The sequence below is a fragment of the Ptiloglossa arizonensis genome, chromosome 8, assembly GCF_051014685.1.
Source record: "Ptiloglossa arizonensis isolate GNS036 chromosome 8, iyPtiAriz1_principal, whole genome shotgun sequence".
Classification (NCBI taxonomy): domain Eukaryota; kingdom Metazoa; phylum Arthropoda; class Insecta; order Hymenoptera; family Colletidae; genus Ptiloglossa; species Ptiloglossa arizonensis.
Genome location: NC_135055.1, coordinates 19,092,789 through 19,117,009, shown reverse-complemented (window position 1 = coordinate 19,117,009; position 24,221 = coordinate 19,092,789). Strand labels below are relative to the sequence as shown.

Below are 24,221 nucleotides of genomic sequence, written 5' to 3'. Positions count from 1 at the left end.
TTGTAACCGAATAACTTGGTACCTTTTCGCAAAAGTTGTCACAAACATCCATCCAAGTACTTTTGATGTACATACGAGATATTTATACCGTATGTTTCGTATCGTTGAAAAAGATTCCTAAACAGCTGTCCAAGAAGTCTTTTTTTTTCAGTTTGTTTTCACTTCTTGCGCGAAAAGAATCGAAAACGCGTGACAGAAAGCAAAGAAACCTTTTACTCAAAGTGGCGGCCATTTTGTTTCTTCCAGTTGCTTCGAAGACTGAAAAACTCGACCACCGTGGAATAATTTACGAACGAACAGCTGAAAGTGAACTTAATACTTCGAACTTTTTTTTTGGCAAACACAGAATGAATTTTCCAGCGCGTCAACCAACGAAGGTAAGTCGCAATGATCTCGTTCAATGACACTTCTACCCCGATGAACCCCCCTCGATCGTGACAGGACGCAAGGGTTGCGAAAGAACGATGAGAACTTCCTAAAAAATTCATTTATTTAAAATCCACCGTCACGTGGATCCTTGGCTCACAGGAGAGTCTTTGTACAAAGAGTTTGTTGTTTTATTTATACAAAATGTGACATATCTATTTTCTAGTATTTATGTATACGTACCTGGCTGACCGTTTCGTCTTCCGTTACATCGAGATTTCATTCGGGCAGACGAACGCAAAGTAAAAAATTAGATGAGAAAAGGGAGAAAGAGGGGAAGAAAGAAAGAAAGGAGAGGTGAGGGATTAAATGGCGCGTCTGGAGTCGCGGCGACCACGAATTCCAGAATGATCAGTCCGCTCGTGGCGACGCATTTTCGACGCATATTCGACGCATTTTCAACGCATTTTCGACGCATTCTCGACGCGACGACGTCGCGCCATGCTCGAGGAAACGTTCATCCGTGCGTCGTACCGAGATTCGTCTCGGTCCACGACGAGACAAAGAAACGAGAATAAAAAGAAAAAAAAAAGAAAAACAAATTTATATATATATATAAATGTATAGAAAAAGGTTTAGATTCGCTGTACAATTGCGCGTTTCGACGGGTATGGCGCGAGCGTCGAGTTCGTTCGCGTAAACGGCAGTCTATCGTTTTGATTATAAGGCGAAATAATATCGTTACTTCTCCTTTGTCCGTTTCGTTAGAGTATTATTTACACCGGTTACTTAGCGGTTACGCGCGTCCCGCGCTGGCGCGCGGTTATTTACAATGTTTATCGAGTATTCTTTTTCGATCGGCCGACGATCGACGCGGCGGCGAGTCACGAGTCGTATCGTACCACGCACGTGCGCAGAGAACGAAACGAAAATAAAAAAAAAGAAAAAAAAAAATAACGGGGAAAAGAGATACGTAAAAAAAAAAATCGAAAGTAATAATATCATCGCGGAGAAGGATCGTCGGATCGCCTCCTCCATGTTCGTCACGTTCGATGGCGCTTTTAAGTACATTTCTACGGCGTCGGGCGTCTCGCTCGGCGCGAGAAGACGAGATTATCTACAACAAATAGCGCGACGATGAGACGCTTGCCTATGTATACATACATACATATATGTGCGTGTACATACATATATCACGGGGGTAGTAAAAACGAAAAAAAAAAAAAAAACAAAAAAAAATACAGAAAGAATTTGCACCTTGGCGCCTCCGACGAGCCCCTCGTCGAAGGTCAGTCAACTTACAGTCTCTATTTTATACACACGCTGATCTCACGAACGGATCTCTCGCATTTAGACGATCCGGTGTTATCTCGAGTTCCTGGAATCGGTACCAAGAGAGAGAGAGAGAGAGAGTCCCATCTCAGATCCTCAGCTCGGCGTCGGTGACCGGGATCCCTCTGTTGGCGGTCTGACCGGACCTCTGTGTGGCAGGGGGCACCAGGGGACTGATGCTCGGACTTCTGGTGGCGAGGGGCGACAGGGACGGTGAGAAACTGGGACTGAGGGCCGCCGATGGGAACGTGGAAGCGTCGTGACTGATCGGTGACCTCGGTAGGATTCCCCTGGCCAATGCAGGTGCCGCCAGCGACCTTGGGGCGACAGAGGTCAGCAACGGCGGGGGCGGAGCTTTATGTACAGACTTGGTCTTGCCGCTGCTGCCGGAGTTTCCGCTCTGAACGCTGGCGGCGTCGTCCTTCAGCCTAGCGATCTCGCTGAACACGTGGGCAAGTGGTTGATAATGGGGACCCCAGTCGAGGAGGTAGTCCCAGTTGTACGATCCCGTGAGCTCCTCCTCGCTGTGGACGATGGAGCTCAGAGAACCGTTCATCGACGGTCCACCTGGCACCTCTAGCCCGGACATCGGTCTACCCGGTTCACCGATCTTGCCGTAGATCAAGGTGGCGATGTCCGCCTCGGTAGCGGTCTCGTCCTCGAACAGGTGGAGACTGTCCAGTGGCAATGCCTCCGGGGGTCTGCGCGGTGTACCGGCCGGAGGATCGACTATACCCAACCTGGCCAGATACTCCTGTGTGTTGTGCACCGATAGATCGCTGGCCGAGTCACCGGTTTGTTGTCCCTCGTTGATCATTCGTATCTCCTCGTCCTCTCCGTCGTCCTCCGCTGACCCTCTGCCCGACGATCCCGATTGATCGCTACCGGACAACTCCGACGTGGCTTGTTGCTGTCCGGATTGACCCGAGGTACCGTACGGTGGTATCTCGTCGTACTTGGGAGGAGCGAACTGACAGGAAGCAGCGCCACCGCCACCGTTACCGTTCCCGGATCCTCCGTTTCCTGCTGTACCGACACCGCCCACGCTCCTTATGGGGATGGTATCGAAAGCGCTGGGGTCCACGTAGCTGTTGGACGCGGTGGCGTTGCTCTCGCCGTTCAGGCCAGGTTTCGTTCCCGGTTTCTTGTGTCTTCGATTCCGTAGGTGCAGGTAGAGGAAGATGGCACCAAACGCGACCACCAGGAGCAGAAGAGCGATCAACAATCCCAACGCCCAATCGGCCAGACCACCGCTAGCTGCCACGGCCATATTCGAGCCGACGTCCGTCGGGGTAGCCAACGCTGTCGCACCTCTGGCCTCGTTGACGTCGTTGTCGTCGGTCAAGGTGATCTCCACCACGGTCATGTTCGAGAGTGAACCCTGTCTGCCGGAACTGGCGCTGACGACCAACCTGGACGACTCCTCCACGTCCATGTCGATGTGCATCAGCTTCTGTTTGACGATCAACGCGCCGGTGGTACGGTTCAGTTTGAAGTAAGGATGCTGGGACGTAAGCTGGTATACCACTCGACCGTCCGGGCCCTTGTCCCGATCGGTGGCCGTCACGTGACCGATCACCGTGCCGGGTAACACCTGGGTGCCGCTTCTGATACCGAATCTGTACATCCTCTCGGTGAACTGCGGATAGAACTCGTCCCTGGACTCGATCTCCACTCTCACTCTGACCGCGGCGGTTCGGCCACCTGTGTCGGTGGCGCGCAGGGTGAACGCGTAACGGTTCCTCAGCTCGTAGTCGAACACGGCTCGGGTGGTCACTGTGCCAGATTTAGCGTCCACGGCGAACAGCTTCCAGCTGTCGTCGATGTCCGAGAAACCGGTCGCTGCCGCCGACACTATCGAGTAGTTCAACGATCCGAAGATACCGCGATCCAGATCGGAGGCACGGGCCGAGAACACTGTGGTTCGGATCGGTTCGTTCTCACCGACGAACTCCAGGTACTCGGAGACCGGGAACTTGGGCGAGTTGTCGTTCACGTCCTCGAGACGGATTCGTAGCCTGGCCAGGGCGCAGAGAGGCGACACCGGGTCGCTGTCGCAGGCCATCACAACGAGATTGTAAATCTCCGGTTCCAGATCGCAGTCCAGGGTAGCGTTCACCAAAACCGCACCGGTGGTCTTCTCCACCCTGAAGAGACCCCCGTCGTTACCCGACGTGATCTCGTAGACCAGGTTCGCCGCTGGGCTACCGAGGAGGTCGTCGTCCTTGGCTCGAAGAGTCGCCACGATCGTCCCGCGGACTGCGTTTTCCTTGATGGACACTTGGTGGAGCTCCTCCAGGAAGCGGGGGTAATTGTCGTTGACGTCCTCCACGGTGACGATCACCGTCACCGGTTCGTCGCCAACCAGCGAGCCGGTCGTCATGTTCTCGTTCTTCGAACCCAGGCGAAGAACGTACCTGAAAGCAACAGTTGTTTTTAGGTCGAGGACTCTCGGTTGACTTAAAAAAGCGCAAGATTGGCAAGTGTTTTTTGCGGTAAAAATTACAATTACGGAATGATGGTATCGAAGAGACGTGGAAAGTCATTCGTTCCGATATTCGAGCTTTTATTGTTCTCACCTGTCCTTTGTTTCTCTGTCGAGGGCCTTGGACAGGATCAGTTTGCCCCTGGACACTTCGAAGGTTCCGCTGTCGTCACCGGCAACGATGCTACCGTCCAACAGGTCCACGTCGGACAACCTCATCAGTGTGGTACCCCTCAAGGAATTCTCCTTGGCCGTGATCTTGTACTCTTTACCGGGCAGCGAGCTCTTCAGGCTGCTCAGTCTCACCACGACCGAGCAGACGGACAACGCCGGCGGTTTGCCGTAATCTTCCGCCACAACGGCCAGCTCCACTTCTTTCGGCTGGGGTCTCGGTATCGCGGTGCGATTAACCGTCAGCACACCGGTCACAGGATGCACCGAGAAGCCCTTGGTAGCTTTCAGGAGATAATATCGCACGCGGCTGTTGTCCTCCGTGAGGTCGTCGTCGGTCGCGTTCACCGTAAGGATTTCTTGCAGGTCTCCGCGTCCCTCTGTGTTGGAAAAGCGAAAGAAGAAACGTAAGAAGAACGAACGAGTCATTTTTATTCACACGGTCGAGTGTGATGCACGAGGTTTCTCCCTGTCGATAAAGCTCGAAAATATGCTTCAAACTCGAAAATATGGATCGCTATTAAAGACTATTAGCATTGGACAAGACGTTCTACAGATCTTCGTACCCTCTAGGTCTAAGATACGAGAGAAGCTAAGAATCCTGAAATTTGAATCACCTCGAGGACCAGATTCGGGAATATCCTAGCGAAGAGTTATTCAAATCCGCGAGTGAGCTTTGAATGGACAATTTCGGTTACACGTTTTCTTCGTGAGACCGTAGAAGTCGTGGCACGGTTTCTCTTCGTAGCTCGATCGATCCGAGCGTGGAGGTAGCGCGCGGGAAAATCCGCGCGCTCGAGGAGGAACGCTCCGGATCGATTTTCGGTTCGGCGCGAGGCGCGAGGCGCTCGAACGTGCTCGAAAACGGCCCGGGACAAAGATCGGGGATCACAGGCGCGAGGTCAAGTACCCTCTGCCTCTTTTTGTCGGCGGTACGTCCTCGAGCACCACCACCGCCGCGCCACCACCACCACCACCACCACCACCACCACCACCTCCAGTTCTTTCTTTTCTCGGTAAAGGAGGAGGATAAGCCGTCCTGACATCGGGCTGAACGGAAGTATGAAATAATAACCAGTTGTATAAATCGCTCGGCCGGCCGAGCCGTGGGGCCCCGGCTCCGCTACAGCGTACAAAAATCATTTCGATGCGTTTCAAATCGTCGGATAACTCGGCATTAATGTGCCAAGCTCCGACCTAAAGCGTGGAAGGGAGACAAAGAGAGACGCGAGAGCGAGCGAGAAACGGAGAAAGAGAGAGCGCGAGCAGAAGAGAGAGAGAGAGTACGCGAGCAGAAGAGAGAGAGAGAGAGAGAGAGAGAGAGAGAGAGAGAGAGAGAGGGAGAGAAAGAAGGAGAGAAAAGGGCGAAGAGGAGGAGAAACCGAAATAAAACTTCACGGACGCGCAGCCCTTTGGGGATGTCCGTGGCGAGGTGGTAGGACGACCTCGTAGGAGGAGGCGGGTGTGGAGGGGGGAGGTAGAGGGATCTTAACCGAGAAGTGACAGGTACTCTATAATTATTGCGAGGTGCGTATGACCGTGGAGTATGCGTGTTCGCGTCACGACGCCTTAGTGGGACGAATTCTTATTACCGGCAGCGAGGGCTGGCCCAGGCCTCTCCCCCTCCGCTTCATTAATCCCCTCCCCCTTTCCAGTATATATACTGCCCAACCGAGACACTTTAATACGATTTTGATAATCGCCGGATTAACTCGTCTTCCTTGTTCCGTTGATCGCGATACGAGCCGGCTGGCTACGCGCGGTGAAATCGGAAACACCATGAAAATTCGTCGACACGTCGCGAGACTCGCGGAACTCGTAACTCCTACTCCCGATGTATATATACATATATACACATATATATACATATATATATATATATATATATATATCTCTTTCTCTTAACCGGTTCCCCGGGTGCCGATTGATGTATGCACCGCTGCATGGCATTTCCTATATCTGCGGACGCATCGATGTTGCAACGCGCGTGCAACCTGCTCGCCGCGTTTCTAATTATTATTTTCACCTTTTGCTCGTTACGAGCACCGACCCGCCGTATACCTCGGCCGTTTGGAAAAAATCCTCCGGGGGAGTGGTTCGAGTATAGCAGGGATCGAGGGTGATCGATGAGTCGCATAGTCGCGTAACGATAAGAGTATTATTTAAACGAGCCACAGAAGAACGAGAGAATCGTTAAATATCGCATCGCTAAAGGATCGGTGCGTTCGAGTAGTTTCTTAATTATTATTTTCATCGTTTTTCCCGGCACGAGCAACGATCCACGCTATAGCTCGGCCGTTTGAAAAACCTCCTTCTCCGGAGGAGGGGGAGGAGGAGGAGTGGTTCGCGCGCGGTGGGGATGAAGAGTGATCGACGAGACACGGATTCGCGCAACGCTAAGAGTACCGTTTAAACGAACCACGGAAGAACGTGAATGATTAAAGATTCCATCGCTAAGTATCGGGGATAATGGAACGAAAATTGTTCGCGCCAGGTGGACGATACTCGCCGTTTTCTTCGGCATTTATCACCGCGAATTGAATAAAAAAAAAAGAAAGAAAAGAAAAAGAAAAACGACCCGCAACGGCATGAAAATACCGACGAGGAACCGAAGAAGAAGGATCCACCGTGATTTTTTCCACGGCTCGTCGACTCGTAGACATATTATCTACTTTAAGCACCGTTTTCCTCGTCGGTTCTCCTCGTTCGTTCGTTCGTTTCGCTCGGTTCTTTATTTTTATCTTCGTTTCGATTCGTATTTTTATCACCACCTTACGTCCACGTCGCTACGAGTTATTATCGTTATCGATTATTAAACGTCTCTATTACGCGCGCGAGCCAATCTCGTCTCGCTGGATCTGCCTCGCTCGCGAGTTATTATCGTTCTCGTCGATATTAATCGTCCTTAGTCCGTACGCGGGCATAAAGTACAACGGGGCGTAAGTCGGTAAAAGCCGCGGATAAAAACGCGGTCGTGAAAGCTAACCTGAATTTCGTCGGTCGGGTTCGCGAAATCCACAAAGAGACGAATCGAGCGTTTCGTTTCGCCCTTGTACCCGTTCCGTGTATTTCACCGAACTTGGAAGACCTTGTCCCAGAGCTTGCAACGAACGAACTTTCTCTCTCGGTCTCTTTCACCGTCTCTCTCGTTCTCTCCCCGGTCTCTCTTGACCGCGTACCAGCGGCGTTATCGATCAACTTCGCGCAAGATTTTTTTCCTCCCCCCGTGTGGTTCGTTCCATTGTCCCTCCTTCCCCCGTTCCATCGTTCGGTGCTCGTTTCCACCGAATCCACGTTAGCGAGGGGCAGCGAAGAGACGATAAAAGAGAAGGAGATGCAAATTTCGCGAGGCCGTCGCCGTGGGAGCTCGCCCCCTCTCGACTCTTTCCACGTCCACCTCCTGCCAATCCGGGGCCCTTCCTCGTCGCCCCTCAGCCGCCCACCGAAATGCACCATTAGGCGCGGGCCTATGTATTTTTAATAAGTTTCGAGAGTCTTCGAAGCCGGCGATCTCGGCCGGCGGTTGCCAGCGAAGGCGGCTTTTCGGCTGCCTCGCAAACGGTGTCCTCGCGTTTATTTATGTGCAAGGCGTTCGCAATTCTCCTCGTCTGTCCCCCACTCCCTCCCTCTAACCCAACACCGTGTCTCCCTACCTTCCCCCCTGTCTCTCTCTTTCTCTCCTCTGGATCCTTTCGCCGTGTGTTTTCGTCCGTCTTCGTTCCTCCCTGCCTCCCTTCAGCGTTCGAGCAGCTAGCTTTTCATCGGGACCCCCCCTCCCGAACCCCCTTTGCCCCCCACTCTCTCGCTCTGTCATCCAGCTTTCTTGTTCGTTGCTTTCGTTCCCCCTTCCTCTATCTTTTTCTCTTCCTCTTTTTCTCTCCGTGTGTGTGTGTACGGGCGCGCGCGTGTGTCCGTCTCGCCCTCTCTTTTCCGTGCTTTATCTTGGCGCGGTGTCAATTCGAGTTTGGAACACGGGCAACAGGACAACGCGTGTCTACTAAAAACCAGTTTTTAAACTCGCGTTTATTTCGCGCCGAGGGGCCTACCCCGGGGCCTTTCCCCCACCACCACCGTACATCTCTCGACGTTTCTCTTCTCGCTCTCTTCCCCCACCGCTCGCACCGTTTCACTTGCGATTCCTTCGACGGAATGTCGATCGAATAGACACGACCCTTTAACGATTATCGTTCGGACGAAAGTCAGCTGGCCGCTCAAGGCCACCGAGCCGCTATCCCCTCCCCCGCCCCCTGCTCGAGAGAGCGGCGAACGGACACCGCGAGCCTCTCGGGGACCTCGATAGTCCCGCGCTTTATGGCGGTGCAATTAAACGGGCGAGAGACCTCGAGAGATTTCATTTTATTGCCTCGACGTTGAACCAGTGTGACTCTAAATTCGAACCGCGCGTTTTAGAAGTGTTGGTATTTTCGACAAATTATTCCTTGAAAAATAACCAAGCGAAACGTCGTTCACCAATGTCCTACAGAGGCAACATCTATCTCTGTAGTTTTTACCAATAATATTTTTTAAACAATAACGATCGGTACTGAAATCTATTCGAAGTTTTTGAGGAGAGTCCTCGACAAGATACGTCAAAGTCCACGTCGTCACAGTTGCCTGTCCTCGAGTAAATATTCATCGAAATTACAGATGCGTTACTCTTGACTGTTTCTCGAATTACATGGTCGTGTTTGCACTGTGCAAAGTATCGATATTATTAATTTGCCAACTGGTAGGACTCCAATAGTAGCGGAAGTGACAAAAATTGTGTACGATTGGTGTTCAAGGAGCGTTTGAAGGTTCCTCGACTAAGAAGAAATAAGAGGAAGATTCCTAACTTTCCAAAGACTAGACAACACCTAATCTCTGGTTATAAAAATTCCTCTGGTCGCAGCAAATGCGCTAAAAAGTCAACCTGCAGAAAACTGCGCCCATCGATGAACGGATTTCCAGATTCCAAATTTTCTAACGCTCTACTTGACTGTTGAACAGATTCCAAAAGGGGTCTGTCACTCACCTGGAAGAGTGGCTATGTACGCCGACTGCTGGAACTTCGGAGCGTTGTCGTTGAGGTCCGTGACGCGGACTATCAGGTCCGTGGTGACCTCGTGAATCCCGTCGCTGGCGATCACCTGTAGGCTGTACTCGGATCGCGTTTCGGCGTCGAGACGTCTGCGAAGAACGACCTTGCCGCCGTACCGATCGATGCTGAAGGGGCCAGGGTTGGTCACGTTCCCGAATCGGTAGGTCAGAGCCGGTGAACTGTCCACGTCGTTCGCCGTGATGGTCGTCAACACCGTGCCCACCGCCGTACCTGGTCGAAGATAAAAAGAAGTCTAAGCTCGTCGACACCACCCACAACGATTTCAACGATTGTTCGCCCACGAATCCGTATTTTTACGGTGGTAGACGAACAGCGACCGTTTTAATCAGGAGCACGGTGCACGGGGGCGCCGTTGATGAACCGTTTAACCGCGACATCGAAAGCCAGTCGCTTTATCGTCGCACAATGCCAGACACCGTTGTTACTGATGAATGGCGTCGTTACGCGGCTCGTCTTTTTTCACCGTGGTCGGAGGAGCCACTTTGTCACCGGCAGACGATCATTCGCGATACATATATAGAGCGCTGTTGCGGCTCCCGGACGGGGCCCGAGCTCTCTTCCGCGAACTTAAAGACACTTGGAGGGAGTCGCGTTTAAAATGCATTGAATCCCTACTATCGCGTCGTTTTATCTCGCTCGTGCTAAGAAGAAGGGCGAATCCCTCGGAAGATTCGTACCGGGGCATCGTAGGCGATAATCTCGAGGGTGCCGTGGGCAAATTATGACAGACAGAGAGAGAGAGAAGAGAGTAGAGAAAGGAGAGAGAGAGAAAGCAAGTTCGTTTGTTACACGGTTCCAGGCAGCTGGTGGATATTGAAAAAGTGGAGATGAGAAAAATCTGCCGAGCACTGTCGTCACCTCGATAAATTCGGCGACGGATTGCCTCGTTATTGCCCAGGGACGAATCGCGAGAGTCTCGAGCGTAATTTCGCGAGCGCGGCCAACACCTGCGCCAATAAAAGAATTATTTTCGCGACGGACGAACGCCGCGTCCGCTTGCTGCGGGGACTAGCACGCGGCCATGTCCGCTCATAAATTTCACGGCCGATCGTTAAAGTCGTGTAAATCGGTTTCAAGAGCGGCCCGAGTCCCTTGCCGACCACGTGGCTACAACCCGCTCCGTACTTCTCGCAGTTCCGGTAGTGCGTGCTCCGGCTCGGAAGCAAAGCCAACGATCTCTCTATTAGGCTAGACGGCCCTGATCGAGGCACTGAAGAACTCTCCAGTGGTCTTCGGAGTTGGTATTTCGCCTTAACGCTCGAACCAGGGCCGAACGTCGGAACGTGTGCGGAGTTGGTCGAGAATACGTTCTTGGAAACTTTTGAAGACCCATGAACTTCGATTACGGATCGTTAAGCTTCAAAGTTTGCTCAACTAGGAACTATTTCTCCTCGTATCTCCGTTAGAGCGTTATCACCGAAATGGGAAGATTCTCCCGAGTAAAACGAGTCCAAACACGACCGTGTTCCGACCACTTTTCTTTTCACGTTCTACAATGCGTTTTTGAAAAATTTGAAATCGCCGTTTATTCGAAATATTCCGAATACCGTCGTGTTTGTACTCGTTTGAAACGGGAGAACGTCAGAAATTCGTCGATGATGTTCATACGGGGCTAGAACGTCGGAAACAAAAATTTTCATTTTTTTCATTAAAACTCGATATCGTCGCGATTCCCTTCTCCTCCCCCTGTTACGAAACACGATCGACGATAGGTGCGATACTCTTTCCTGTACGATTCGGGTCAGAATCTTCGGGCAGCGGTGTACAACGTTCGAGGGAATCGCGGCGGGGAATCGAGCGGAATGCCGCAGAAGCGCAGCGACAACGCGCGCGGCGGCGGCGTGTTCCACGCGAAATAATAAATTCTCATCGGCGAGCACTCGATCTTCGTAAGTTATATCGAGTTAATTCTGATTACCGGAGGTCCTGGGCGTTCGCGGATCGGGGCGAGCAGTGCACGCGAATACGAATACGTCGGGCGGTGTGCTCCATGTACGGAAAATCCGCTCGACGGTGGTCTACCATTGTTTCGATTTCTCGTGTCAGTGCCACTTTCGGAACCGATTCGATCGATGCTGTCGATTAAATCCTCCTTCTGGCTGTACGTGCGTGTACGCGCATGCTCGCTCGCTCGCTCGCTCGCTCGCTCGGTTGCTCGCTTGCGCGCGCGCGGGGGCATGTGTACGCTAGCGAGCGAACGCACCGCGGAGGGGAGATCCCTTCAGGAACAAAGGCGTGGGGGCTATCAAACATCGGCAAACCGCACCTCTCGTTTTAGGCCGATCGATAATTATATACGCCGCGTCCACCGGGATAATTAAAAACAATTACTGTGCGCTTCGCTAAAATACGAGCGGTCGCGGACTCGGGGTCGTTTCTCACCGGGCGCGCTCGCTTCAACGGAATAATGAAATATTCGGTCGGTCGAACGGTCGAAGATCGACGATACCGCGAACGAAGCCTGTTCAAGTGTCGCGATTTTTCATTCCGGTGATGTCGCGCGAGTTATAACCCGCCAGTGGCACCGGTACATTCGCCACGCGAGCAAATTGACTCGTTCGTGCCCGTAATTAAAAACAAAGTAACGAAACGACCGGAACGAACGACTAGCTCTTAACGCAGAGGACTAAAATTTGCGACACTCTTTTCTTACAATGTTTTTGCAAAAATATTCCGTTCTTAGCATTCTCGTCGACCCATCCGCTACCAAGAGAGATACTTCAACTTTGCGTGTATCGAACACAAGCGTGGAAAAAGAACAGCGAACCTCCTCTACGTTTAGAACGCCTCTAAATACCTAAACACCGTGTCTCTATCTTGCCTCGGGAAATACCTCGCGCGAGGATCGATACTGCGAATAGATTCGTCGTGTGAAAACCAAGGATTTATCGACATTTCGGAAAATATATTTATCATTGCGTAAGCTGAGTCGAAGCGTGTAAAGAGAACAGAGAACCTTCGCGTTTAGAATTCTCTCTTGTTAATTCTTGCCTCGGAGGATAGCTACGCGTCGATACGGCGTACAGATTCGTCGAATAAAAACGAGACGAGGAATATTTTATTCCCGGCCGTGGGTTTTACGAGCTTGTACATCGCGTACGATTAAATCATATCCTGTTCGCGAAAAGGTTAACTTGGACGGCGGAGTATCGTCGATGTCTGCGCGCGTGCGCGTAAACGGGACGTAAAGCCGCGCGAAATTTGTTTGGAAATCGCGCGTTACACCGCTCGAAACGGCGATCGGTGATTGTCGTTAGCTGGTAATAAAATGCCACGACTGATCGAAGGATCGAAACGATTGTCAAAACGATAAGTGCGCGCGTGGTCGGTCGTCATCGCGGCAGGTGTTTGAAAATGTCGACGCGCCTCCAGCGATTCTCGATCGCGCGCGTGGAGTATTTCGCGAGACGACGAGGCGGCGGTGGACGACGCTATTAAATATATTCTATCGAGCGGCGAATCGCGGATAGAAGTGGTAGCAGACTCGTTTGCGCCGGAGTGAAGTTTTATGGCGATACAAATTAGATAGCGATCTCGCGTTACTCGGACGATGGGGGTCGCGCGCGTTGCCTCTTCGCGTCGAACGTTCTTAGAAGTTCGCAGCAACAAGAGCTGAAAGAGAACACACCGCGACTCGGCAACAAGAGCAAGAGGACACTGCCTCGTGGGGAGGGTGGGTGGTGGTGGTTGGTGACTCTGGTAACCGGGGCGGAGAGGAGGAGAAAAGGGGACGAGCGGAACAAGAGAGGGAAGTACGGAAAAAGAGCAACTCGAGTCACCGGTGGCGAAGTAAAGGAGAATTGCGGCAAGATGAGAGGGACATCACGACGAAGTTCGCGATGTAAATTAAATGAAGCGCGGCTCCGATCCTCGTTCGAACGAAGACACCGACCGAAACACGGACAAAAAAGGACCGCCTCTCTCGTTCCGAGAGGGAAGTCGAAGACGCGGCGCGGCGTGGCGCGTCGTGCCGCGCGAAACTTCGGCCAATTACGTCCTCGGATCTGGTTCGTTATTTAGGCCCGCGTGCGCGGTTACCTTTTATTCTCGACGTCGTTCGACGTCTCTATCGTTTCGCGCGTCGACGAAACGAATATTCACCGGGTGGTGGAGTTAGAGCGGTAGCGATGACTCGTTGCCGAGGGTAAGGAGGGATGCACGGGGGCGCTTGCGCGTCAAACTCGGTGGCCACCTTCGCTGGCTGCCAGTTCCATTGAATCGTATCTGTCAATGGGGAACAATACGACGAAGGGAGAACGGGGGTGGGGGGAGAGAAAAAAGAAGAGTGGGGAAAAAGAAAAGGGAACGAGGGACGAACGACGCCAGAAGGAAAGAGCGCGAGCTTCCCGAACGGGCGTTCGCGAAGCCTCGCCTAAGTTATGCAGATTGTTCCGCAACAGTTGGACTTTAATGCCGGCATAAATCCTTTGCCACTTAACTTTATACTTCGAGAGTAGTATGCACTCCTACCTCGGCTAACCGCGCGCCCGTTCTCTTCGTTTCTCGTGCTCTGGCTTCTCGTACCTTTTCCTTCCTTCCTTCACCGTTTCTCGGTACCCCCTTTCGACCTTTCCGTTCCCGGTCGTCGTCTCTTTCTACGAGCGCTCTCGCGCATCGCGGCGTGCACCCTGTTCATCCTCGAACGGATCATCCGCGCGCTTCACTTCGCCGCGTAGGAACGTCTCTTTCCGCGCACGCGTGGGCGATCTCGCAACGAATTCATCCGTACGCGTTGTCGTCTGAATAGATTTCGAACACCTGGCGGAGAGACGATCGCTGGAAACTCGAGACAGCGATTCGCAAGTTGGTCGTCGACATCGAATCGAGAGGTTTCCAACTTCGTTTTGTTTAAAAAACGTATCCGGTTGTCGATCGAGGAGATTTCGAGCATATACGGGAGAAGAGACACGCGACGATCGGGAGAAATTCGATCCAGTGAATTACCGAGCGATCGTAGACTCGCTCGAGCTTCTCGGTGGGAAGGGATTCAACCCCTGTTTCGCGCGAAAAAAATTTTCGTAATCGATCGGCCAATTAGACGGTTAAACAAGGTCATTTAGCGAGCATCTTCGCGAAAGGGCTGATTGGAAATGACACAGACCGCGATGAAATACAAGGAGGCGTATACGCAATCGCGTCCGCTCGTAACTTATCCGCGCGCGATCGCGAATAGTGCCAGCCAATAATCGCTGGTTAACCTTCATTTCCGCCTCGTACTTTAAGGAGAACAAACGCTGTAATTGGACTATACGACCGGCGCAATTATCCCGCGCGTTTAATTTCTAAGACCTGGCATTTATATCCATCGTTGTTTTTCTTATTCCGACCAATAAGGAAGGGAAGCATCGCGATCGCGAACAATTTCGAGGGAATATTTCTTTTTTTATAAGAAAACACGTTTTAAGACCACTTGATTACGTTACGACCGTGGAAATAAAAATTCTTTTTAGACGAGCTCGAGCTTTCTATTACGGATATTCTCGTCTCGAGACGATCGCGGTTAACTCCTGTAGTTTCTTCGAATGTTTAAAATCGATCTTGCGGAAAATTATTCTATTCAATGTGAAAACATTGAAGAAATTCTATATATTCTTTATTCGAGAGAAAGTATAATTCGTAATTTCGTAATTGTACGAAAATAAACTTGTTTCGTTCGAATAATTGTTTCGTAGTTGATTCAAATATTGCGGAATAAATGAAACGTAAACTCACCTTCGGTGACCGAGATGATGCTGTGCTCCGGAAACGTCGGTTGATTATCGTTGATATCGATCACTCTGACGCTGAGAGCGGCCGTGCCGGTTAACTGGGGATTACCTTGATCCGTGGCGATGATCGTGAGCCTGTACTTTTCACGTATCTCGCGATCGAGAACGATATTGGTCCGAACCACGCCACTGTACGGTGGACTGATCGTGAACGCGTTGTCCGGATTCCCGTCGACGATGTGATAGAGGATCCTGCTGTTCATTCCTTGATCAGCATCGCTGGCCGAAAGCTATGGAAATAAGAGAACACGAATTTCAAACTGCACCGATACCTGGACTCTCACAGTTTGACGAACTGGTCGATCTTTCGATAGCTAGCCGATCTTATCAACTATCACCTCTTTAGAATGCTCGAGTCGAAAGCTGAACAACGCTCCAAAGAGTTCATCAACGGGTCACCTATTAGTCGTCAACGTTTACTCTCGCGTCAAGATACAAGATAAGGTATCCAAGTACCTCCTCGAATAAAAAGAAGTAAATCTCCGATGTCACGTTATTCATCGAAGAATATTCAATCTGCGCATCGTGTTTTACCTTAACAACAAAGTCTCCCTTGACGTTGGCTTCCAGCACCGTGGCCGAGTACTGCGTCTGCGTGAACACAGGCGGATTGTCGTTGACGTCGGACACCCTGACGACTACCTTGACGTATGCTTCCAAGGGATCCGAGCCGGTGGTCTTGGCCACCACTGTCAACACGTGCTTCGAGCTCTCTCTAGGCTCCTCCTTGGACTGTTGTCCCTCCAAGGATCGTCCCCAGGAATTGGTGCGTCCATCCTCCGGTTGCTCCTCCGCGGGTTTCACCCTCAGATCGGTCCAGAGTTCCGCGTCAAGTCTCGCGGGATCGTTGACGCGCAGGAGTCCGGTGTCCTCGTCTATGGTGAATGTCCCGAAATCGTTTCCCGAGCCCAGGGAGTACGAGACGTGTTGTCGTCTACCGTCCGATCGAACAGCGGTAACCTGGACCACTTCTGTTCCGGCTGCGGAGTTCTCCTGGATGACGACCTCGTACGTTTCGTTCTGGAACTTCAACACGGGCACCAGGTCGGCCAGATCGCCCACCTGTAGCTCGATGAGACCTCGGGCGCTCTTAGGGGGGTTCCCCTTGTCCCTGGCCAGCACCTCCAGGTGGTAGGTCTTGCCGTTGTCCTGCGAAAGGGACAACGCAGCGGTGATCGCGCCCGTGCTAGGGTGTATCCTGAATTTGGGTTTCTCTTGCTCGTGCGTGAAGGAGTAGACGATCTCCCCGTTGGATCCCTCGTCGGTGTCGGTCGCCACAACACGGAGGATGTTCTTCTCTGGTTGCGTGCCGATCGACACTCTGGCACGGAAAGGGTATTCCGCGAACACGGGGGCGTTGTCGTTGACGTCGCTCACGCGGATTTCAACAGGGATCGACGTGCTCCTGGCGTCGTACTTGCCGCTGTCCGTGGCCACCACCACGAAGCTGTAACTGCTCTGTCGTTCGCGATCCAACGGGCTGCAAGGTGAATATTACAAAATCGGGTCAGGATTGTTGCAAAGAGACGAGAGTAGTTTAGATAGAGAAATTTCTAGCTTACTTTCTATAGAGAGGTGAGTTAGAATCTACTGACAATTTTGTTATTGGACTCTCTGTAGGACAATGATAGGTAAGGTTACACCTCGTAGTTCTATATCATACTATAGATACTTTTCGTGTAAGGGTGAAACACTGTAGGAATTGTAACTGTATAAAGTCGTCGAGGTCTTTGGAAAAGGATCTTCGAGGTCATCGTGCAAAATTAACTTCGTCGTTCGCACGTGTACTGTACGCGCGCGAGAAGATTGCATCTGGAGTCATTTACGAGTCCAACTGCCGCGAGGCCAACTCCCCGGGTTCGAAATTGTACGTGCATATTTTTCCTGCACATTTCAGGTGGTCCACCGACACTCCCAGATGCAATCTTCTCGCGCGCGTACAATACAAGAAAATCATAGTAAATATTTGCTCAAGGCCCTTCTCGAACGTGTACGGTACGCGCGCACATTCCGGACCCGCGGAGTTGGCCCTGCCGGTGACTCGACGTGCAATCTTCTCGACGCGCGAACAGTGCACGGTACTCGAACGAAGATACAAAGTAACCAAAATTCTCAATCGATTTCGCGCAGCGATCTTCCCGTGTAGGATCGATCCACCGCGAAAGATTTCGCCGATTTTCCGCGAATGTTAATTAGAGAGAACGCCACGGTGGGCCCACCGACGCGAAATAATAATTGGCGATAAGCGTAGCCGGCGTAGGTAGGAATTTTTCGCGATTGCGCGGAACGCCGGCGACGCGCAACGAAAATTACCCCACGGTCTTGGTAGGCTCGTTGCCGCTCGCCGTAAGCGAGCATCTTTAATTCCGATTTATCGGTCAATAGACGATTGTTCGAATCCGGAGAACGGGCCGGATTTAAGCGGAAAGTGGCGGCGGGTAGCTTGTTTGTGTGACGGAAGCCTTAATCGTGCACGGCGATCTTGTGTAATCCACGTCCGCCATTACCATAACTCTGCGGATCCACCGTTGGCGGCTGCCGCGTTTCGTGCCTTAAATCGCACGAAAGCCGGGGGAGGTTGGCTCGCGTTTTTCGCCGTTACCAGCGAGCGAATTTAGCGTCCCCGTCGCCGTGAGCTATACGCCACGAGGAATCGCTGTATCGACTTAGCGCACCGATCCCCCCAACCCCCACCCCACCACCGCCACCTCCTCCTCCTCTTCGCCTCCGTACTCCCCTCGTCCCCCTTGTTCTAATGCCGGGTGTCCACTCGAGAGAGTTTTACACTTTGAGAGCTCGCTATCGAGAGACTCTTTAACATGGAGGCTTCGGCGCTGTGCTCGCGCAAAAGAGTGGACTCTCGGGTAGGGTAAAACCACTTCAGTGGGGTACCTGGCCTAAGCGCCTACCTGTTAGACTCGGTGTCGTTACTTTTCCCTCCTCTCTCTCTCTTTACTCGTTTCAGCTCTCTCTCTCTCTCTCTCTCTGTTTCTTTCGCGGCCGCGATCGATTATTTACAACCAGCTCCAATTGCGGGCCGAGAGTACGCTGCAACGTCTTTATCTCGCGCTCGCGCTAATTCTAATCTAATTATACTATCGCGGGCGGAATTTTTCCGCCGGTGAAGCGGACGCGGGGGCTGTTTGAATGCATAATTTGTTCCCATTCAACAGCGGCCGTTTAACCGGTAACATTCAATTGCCGGGCATTTTTTTCCACCGTTCCGCCGTCAGATACTCGCCGATAAGAACAGAGGGGCGGGTGTAATTTATCGAATCGGCAAACTTTGTCTTTATTAGCGGCTCCGTGGAGTCACGCGAGCCCCGTGCGAATTCGCGGGGCTCGCCCGATAAGCACCGCCCCGCCAACCCCCACCCCGACCCACCCGATAATGGGTTTCGCGCGTACGGTACGTACGTACGTACGTGCACGTAATAACCTTTAACGAGCGTGGAATAATAATCGAGCGCCGGTAGCGCGCAAGATCGACGCAGTTATTTACGATTTAACCGAGTCGGCCCGGCCACTGTCGTGCGATTAAACGAGCTCGACCTTTTTCATTTACGCCGGCGTTGGATCGCCTCCGCCGGTAGATGTCAGATAATATTCCTCGAACCCCGCACTCGAGTGCTCATCGGGAATCGTCGATGTCGCGGCGAGGAGTGGGGGGCGGGGGACCCGACGGACCCGCGATCGACGAATCCGCGACGTTACGGCAGCGAGGGGGCGGGATTCTTTTCTTCTTAGCGCCCGTACCGCGGAACTAGAGGCTCCGGGATAAACCAGAGGAACCGAGACTTAGAGATCGGGGGTAGTTGGACGTAATTTTAGTGTTCGCGGTCAAAATTTTTGGAACTTTTCGTTCCGTGATTATTGACAATTTGGCGTACGATTATGGACAGCGCGAGTCATTAATTTTAAGGGAAATTATTTTGGACGAAACTAGGGGGTAGGTATCTCGGACTGAATTATCTACTTTTACAATTTTGTACAATTCTTCTTTCCCCGATGTTGAAAACAATTTTTCCACACCTTTACTATTTTTAATTTATCGTACTACTATACAATACAATATTATTCCTAGTGTCGTAGATAAATATGGTAACAAAAATTCGAGACTCGTACACATCGGTCTATTATTTCCCTGCAATTTGTCATCGTTGATGACTAATCGAGAGAAACAATATCAAATATTTCCCACGTTGAATGTTCTCCAATTACCGCGTACAACGAAAGAATGCGGAAAATATCCGTGACTCGAAAATCAGACTCACCCTCCGATCGATGTTAATAATCACGGTGCGTTGTTCCGTAACGATAATCGGTTAATTAATAAAATCCACGCGAGGGTACGGGTACGGTGTACCCGTATAATCCACGTGCGTGTGTGCGTGCGTGCGCGCGCTCGCTCGCGCGCCTAGCCTATCGGCGCCGAATCGTCCCTGGCGTCGTAGCGCGTTATCGACACGATCTCGTGAGATCTGGTCTCGCTTCGGTACGGGGGATCGGGGTATATCTTCCGGGTGGTCCTGGGAACGAACAAGGGGAGAACATTGATACACACCTACCCGCGCCGGTGAACGCGCTCGACCCGGCGCGGCTAACAGCAATAGCAACAATAACAGTAACAACGCGACACGGGCATACGCGACGGCTACCGATCCGCCGGGGCCGAAAGGGGGCCTCGTGGTGGGGGTGGACTGGGCGTCTCGCGGTGAGGAACGAAGAGAGCGCGTGTGAGAAACTTTCGGGGGCGCGAGGGGCCCGTCGAGGGGGGAGAGGACGCGAGAGAGAGAGAGAGAGAGAGTGAGAAAGAGAGAAAGAGACGCGGACAGAGATCGCGAAAGAGTGGGCCCCGACCGACCGGGATCTGGTTTTGCATATCAGGCTTTTTGCCCGGCTGAAATAATGCATTGAAATGCCACATGGTGTCCCGCTGAAATGACACACGGCTGTCGCGCGGCAAAAGTACGCCCCTGCGCGCCTCCTCGCGGCTACCGACACCCTTCCGCTCTATAGATCTCCCTATTCCGTGGCTCGGTGTGCGCGTGATTTTTTCTTTTTTTTTTCATTTTTTGTTTTGCTTTCTCTCTCTCTCTCTCCCCCTCTTTCTTTTCTCCGTTTCTCTCCCTCGCTTCTTTTTACTCCCGTTACCGAGACGCTTCCACGGTCGGTTGCGTCTCTATCGAAACCGAAAGCAGAACAGACAACGTGGCTCGTTTAGGCAAAGAGGCGAACAAGAAGCGCGACCGACCGTTTTCGGACACCCGTGTCTCTCCCTCTCCCTCTCTCTCTCTCTCTCTCTCTCTCTCTCTCTCTCTCTCTCTCTCTCTCTCTCTCTCTCTCTCTCTCTCTCTCTCTCTCTCTCTCTCTCTCTCTCTCTCTGATCGGTCAGTGTCATCTTCGTGAGACACTTTCGTAGAAAAGTTTTCGAGTTTCGAGCGCCAGGTAACCAGCGCCCACGCGTTTCACGGGTAGAGGAATTTCTTTTTACCTCGATCTCGATTTCACGTCGTGTGATCACCGACCCGCTTGTCTCACCGGGCTACTCCGAGCGGACACTTTTACGAACGGAAGGGAAGTGTTCTTTTTCTCTGTTGAACGGGTGCGACGGATTCGTTACAACGGACCGTTGTTCGTGTTCGCAGGCGCGAGAGAGCGATCGAACGCCAGCGTATCGTGTATTCAACGCGAGTACAATAAAAATACTGTTTTATTCCACGCGCAATAGATATCGTCCTCAATTTTTGTATTTCAGCGCTTGGATGTCATCCGAAGAAGTACAAACCCACAACCGGGGGTAGATGGGGTGAAAGATCATTATTTCGATTACTTTTGAACAAGTTTCATCCCTTATTCCCATATTTAACACACTGGAACAATACAGTCCGAAGAAAGGCAAATAATCGAGACAGGCAGAATTAATTTTACAAAATTAAAGATAGATAAATAGTGTCGTACAAAATTAACTCTACTTCAAATTGCTAGAAGTCTTCGATTCGCCAGTCGTTCGATTACTTAGAAAAAACTTTGAAACTTTTGAGAGTTAAATTTTTCAAATACTATCTTAAATTCCAGCGTGGTGGGAGCGTTCAGAGGGCGTTGCGCATCGGGAATAATCGACTCGATCATCGCTGGCGCGTTTCAAGGGGGTTGGGTTGGGGAGGGTCAAAGTCCGTGGGACTCGGTTGGAAAATTGTCTATTAATTAGCCAAGCTCGACCTTGGCGGGACGGAAGCCGCGAAATGGGTACGAGTTTAACGACGTCCCGCGATACGGGTTTATTGCGCGTGTAATCGCGCGGGGCACGCCGAAGAAAGACGACGCGGGGGAGCGATGCTCGAAGAGACGGAGACAAGAGAAGGAAGAACATGTTCGTTCGTGGCGACGGGTTATGCATATGGAATCGACTAATCGACCGCGGTGCATCGTTCGCGAGCCGCATCGACTGACTTTATAATTTTACGACGCTCCTAGACCATCCCGTCTCGTACCACATCCGCCACCTCCTTCAATCTTTCTCCATCGAGAGATAGAAAATAATACGTTGAAATTGTTCGTTCGTTCGTTCGTTCGCGACGAACAAAAGAAACATCGTAAAGGATACCAATATCCACAGCGTAATTGCCCCACAGGGGGGATGAACTCCGATAGAAAATTTATTTTTCCTTCTCGATACCACTTTCGAACGATTTACGTTACGAATTTCGTATTTACCCACGAATCAAAGAACTAGTTGAATCGATAGAAAGTGTCTTCGAAACTGCCGACAGATTACCGGTACATCGATGCACGGTTTGCACGTTGGAGGATAAAGAAGAATTTAATAGAAAAAGTCAACGGTGAATGCAAATTGAATTAAATTTCTACGCAGAAGAAATCGGTACTCTTCTCTATTTCTATCTACATCCTTCTCGTATACGTAACCATCGTAAAAAAAAAGAAAAATAAATAAATTACGCGTCTCTAATTCCTCTTATTAATTTTTCGAGTCCGTATCGTCGTATCGTAGTAAGAGTTGAAATTCCAAGGGCGGAAACGTTGCCAGGACCAAAACGAGTCATAATTCCGTACAAAGCGAGCCACTACCGACGATTACGCTTCTCCCTTTACGACTCCCGGCCACCGCAGACGTAATATCCCGCCGGCGATCCTAATCGGACGCGCAATAAAGGTCGCGCGGTAATTAACGCCGGAATGAAATTAGTTTGCCGGTGTGGCTCTCGCTGAAGAAACGCCACTGTGGGAGAAGGAGCGAGGACTCCCGGATAAGACCGACGGTGAGAAAATCGTGGGTGTCCACGATGGTAGAGAACGTACAAACGAAAAGAAAAAAAAGAAAAAAAGAAATAAGAAAAGAAAAGGATACTCAACTTCGCGAATACTTGAAAAAAAAAAAAATGAAGAAGAAGAAGTCACTCACCCAGCCGTCGTAATGACGCCAGTCAGGTTGTCAACCCTGAACAGCCAGCTGGTCTCCTCCGCGATGGCGTATGTGATCTTCCCGTTCACTCCCTGATCGGGGTCAGTCGCCCTCACGGACATCACGCTGGACTCTGGGGCGACGTCCTCCGATATCGTCGCTGCGTATTTGCTGGGATGATGATTCGTCGGGTAATTATTGGACGAAGTGTACGGATAACCGCTCGAGAGACCGAAACCAGGGTACTCGGCGCTCTGTACACCACCGCGTGGTCGTGACTCGGTGTACTGGTTCTGGACGAAGGTCGGGGCGTTGTCGTTGACGTCCAGCACGATCACTGTCAGATTGCAACGCGCCTCCAAGCTCGGTCGACCCTTGTCCTTCGCCGAAATCGTCAACACGTACTTGGACACCGCCTCGCGGTCCAGGTTCGACATGGAGAGCATCCCCGTCACGGGCTCCAGGATGAACTTGGCGCCGATATTGCCACCTGGAGACGAGAGGAAAAGTATGAGGGCTGAGAATTAGGTAGAGGGACTTTGCTCGACATTGGAAGGATTTTTGAGGATTTTTGATGATGAACTCTACGCGAGTGTGGAGGACCAAGATGGAATTTTAGTGTACGGGATCATTCGTGTAAAGTGGTTTGGAATATTAACAGGGACGAGTATTTTCTTTAATTGAACGATTCGAAGGGAGCTGATTGTTGGTAGAAAATTTTTGGAGGTGTAATTATTATTGAGAGTTTGTTCCAAGACGAAGAATACAAAGAGAGTTCGAAGAGAATATTACAAAGAAGATGATACGCTGTGTTTCTCTTCGATCGGAGGGTAGGTTCGTGACGGTGGAAATTAGTCTTCCTATGCATGCGATCTTGGGATTTTTCGATCCGAAAATATTCTCCGGAGTGTCGAGTGTTCGATGATGGTTACTCACCCACGATACTGTAATAGATCTCCCCGTTCTTTCCTTCGTCCAGGTCGGTCGCCGCGATCGTGTGAATGACAGATGTCTCCCGGTTCTCCGGGACCGCCAATGTGTAACACGAGCCTGGTCGAAACTCGGGGCTGTTGTCGTTCTCGTCCATGACTAGAACCTCGAGCGTGCTGATGTCCAACAGCTTGCTGGACCTCGCGAAAATCGGCACGGAGTAGCGAGAGGTCTCTTCGCGGTTCAAGGGCCCGCGAAGGGTCACCAGACCGCTGGGGGAAACGGAGAATTTGTCCGAGGCTACGTTTCCCGGAACGCTGAAGCTGACGTTACCTGAGGACAGGTGCAAATCTGTGTGATTTATATGGTAAAAGAGAGAAATCGAGGTTTGGAATTATTTTGCAACGGATTCGAAAGAGTACCCGAGGACACACCATTGGAACGAACCGAACACTATTTATTCTTCGATCGAGAGAGAAGAGGGAAATTTTGTTCATCCATCGACAAACGAGGCAGATAAAAATTCGTTTCCATGGATTTCGTGTAACAAGTTCGTGTAAATCTCGAAAGAGTGCTTTGCAATACGCGAGCAATCGAGCAAGCGGTCTATTTTCTATCGGACGAATAAAGAACGGAATCCCCCTT

At 51.2% G+C, this 24,221-nt stretch overlaps 1 protein-coding gene across 1 annotated transcript in view; it reads right to left on the bottom strand.

Annotated features, from left to right (window-relative positions):
- Nucleotides 1–1,596: 1,596 nt before the first annotated feature.
- The window catches only part of Ds (dachsous cadherin-related 1), a 418,513-nt gene continuing 395,888 nt past the window's right edge, over nucleotides 1,597–24,221 (bottom strand). Inside the window, exons 12-18 of the mRNA XM_076318422.1 lie at nucleotides 23,583–23,909; nucleotides 22,647–23,136; nucleotides 15,758–16,703; nucleotides 15,168–15,453; nucleotides 9,369–9,665; nucleotides 4,278–4,734; nucleotides 1,597–4,115 (exon numbers count right to left, since the gene is read on the bottom strand). Of these exons, the coding sequence (XP_076174537.1) occupies nucleotides 1,787–4,115; nucleotides 4,278–4,734; nucleotides 9,369–9,665; nucleotides 15,168–15,453; nucleotides 15,758–16,703; nucleotides 22,647–23,136; nucleotides 23,583–23,909 (5,132 nt within the window). The 3' untranslated portion in view covers nucleotides 1,597–1,786. The remainder of the gene's footprint in view (nucleotides 4,116–4,277; nucleotides 4,735–9,368; nucleotides 9,666–15,167; nucleotides 15,454–15,757; nucleotides 16,704–22,646; nucleotides 23,137–23,582; nucleotides 23,910–24,221) is intronic.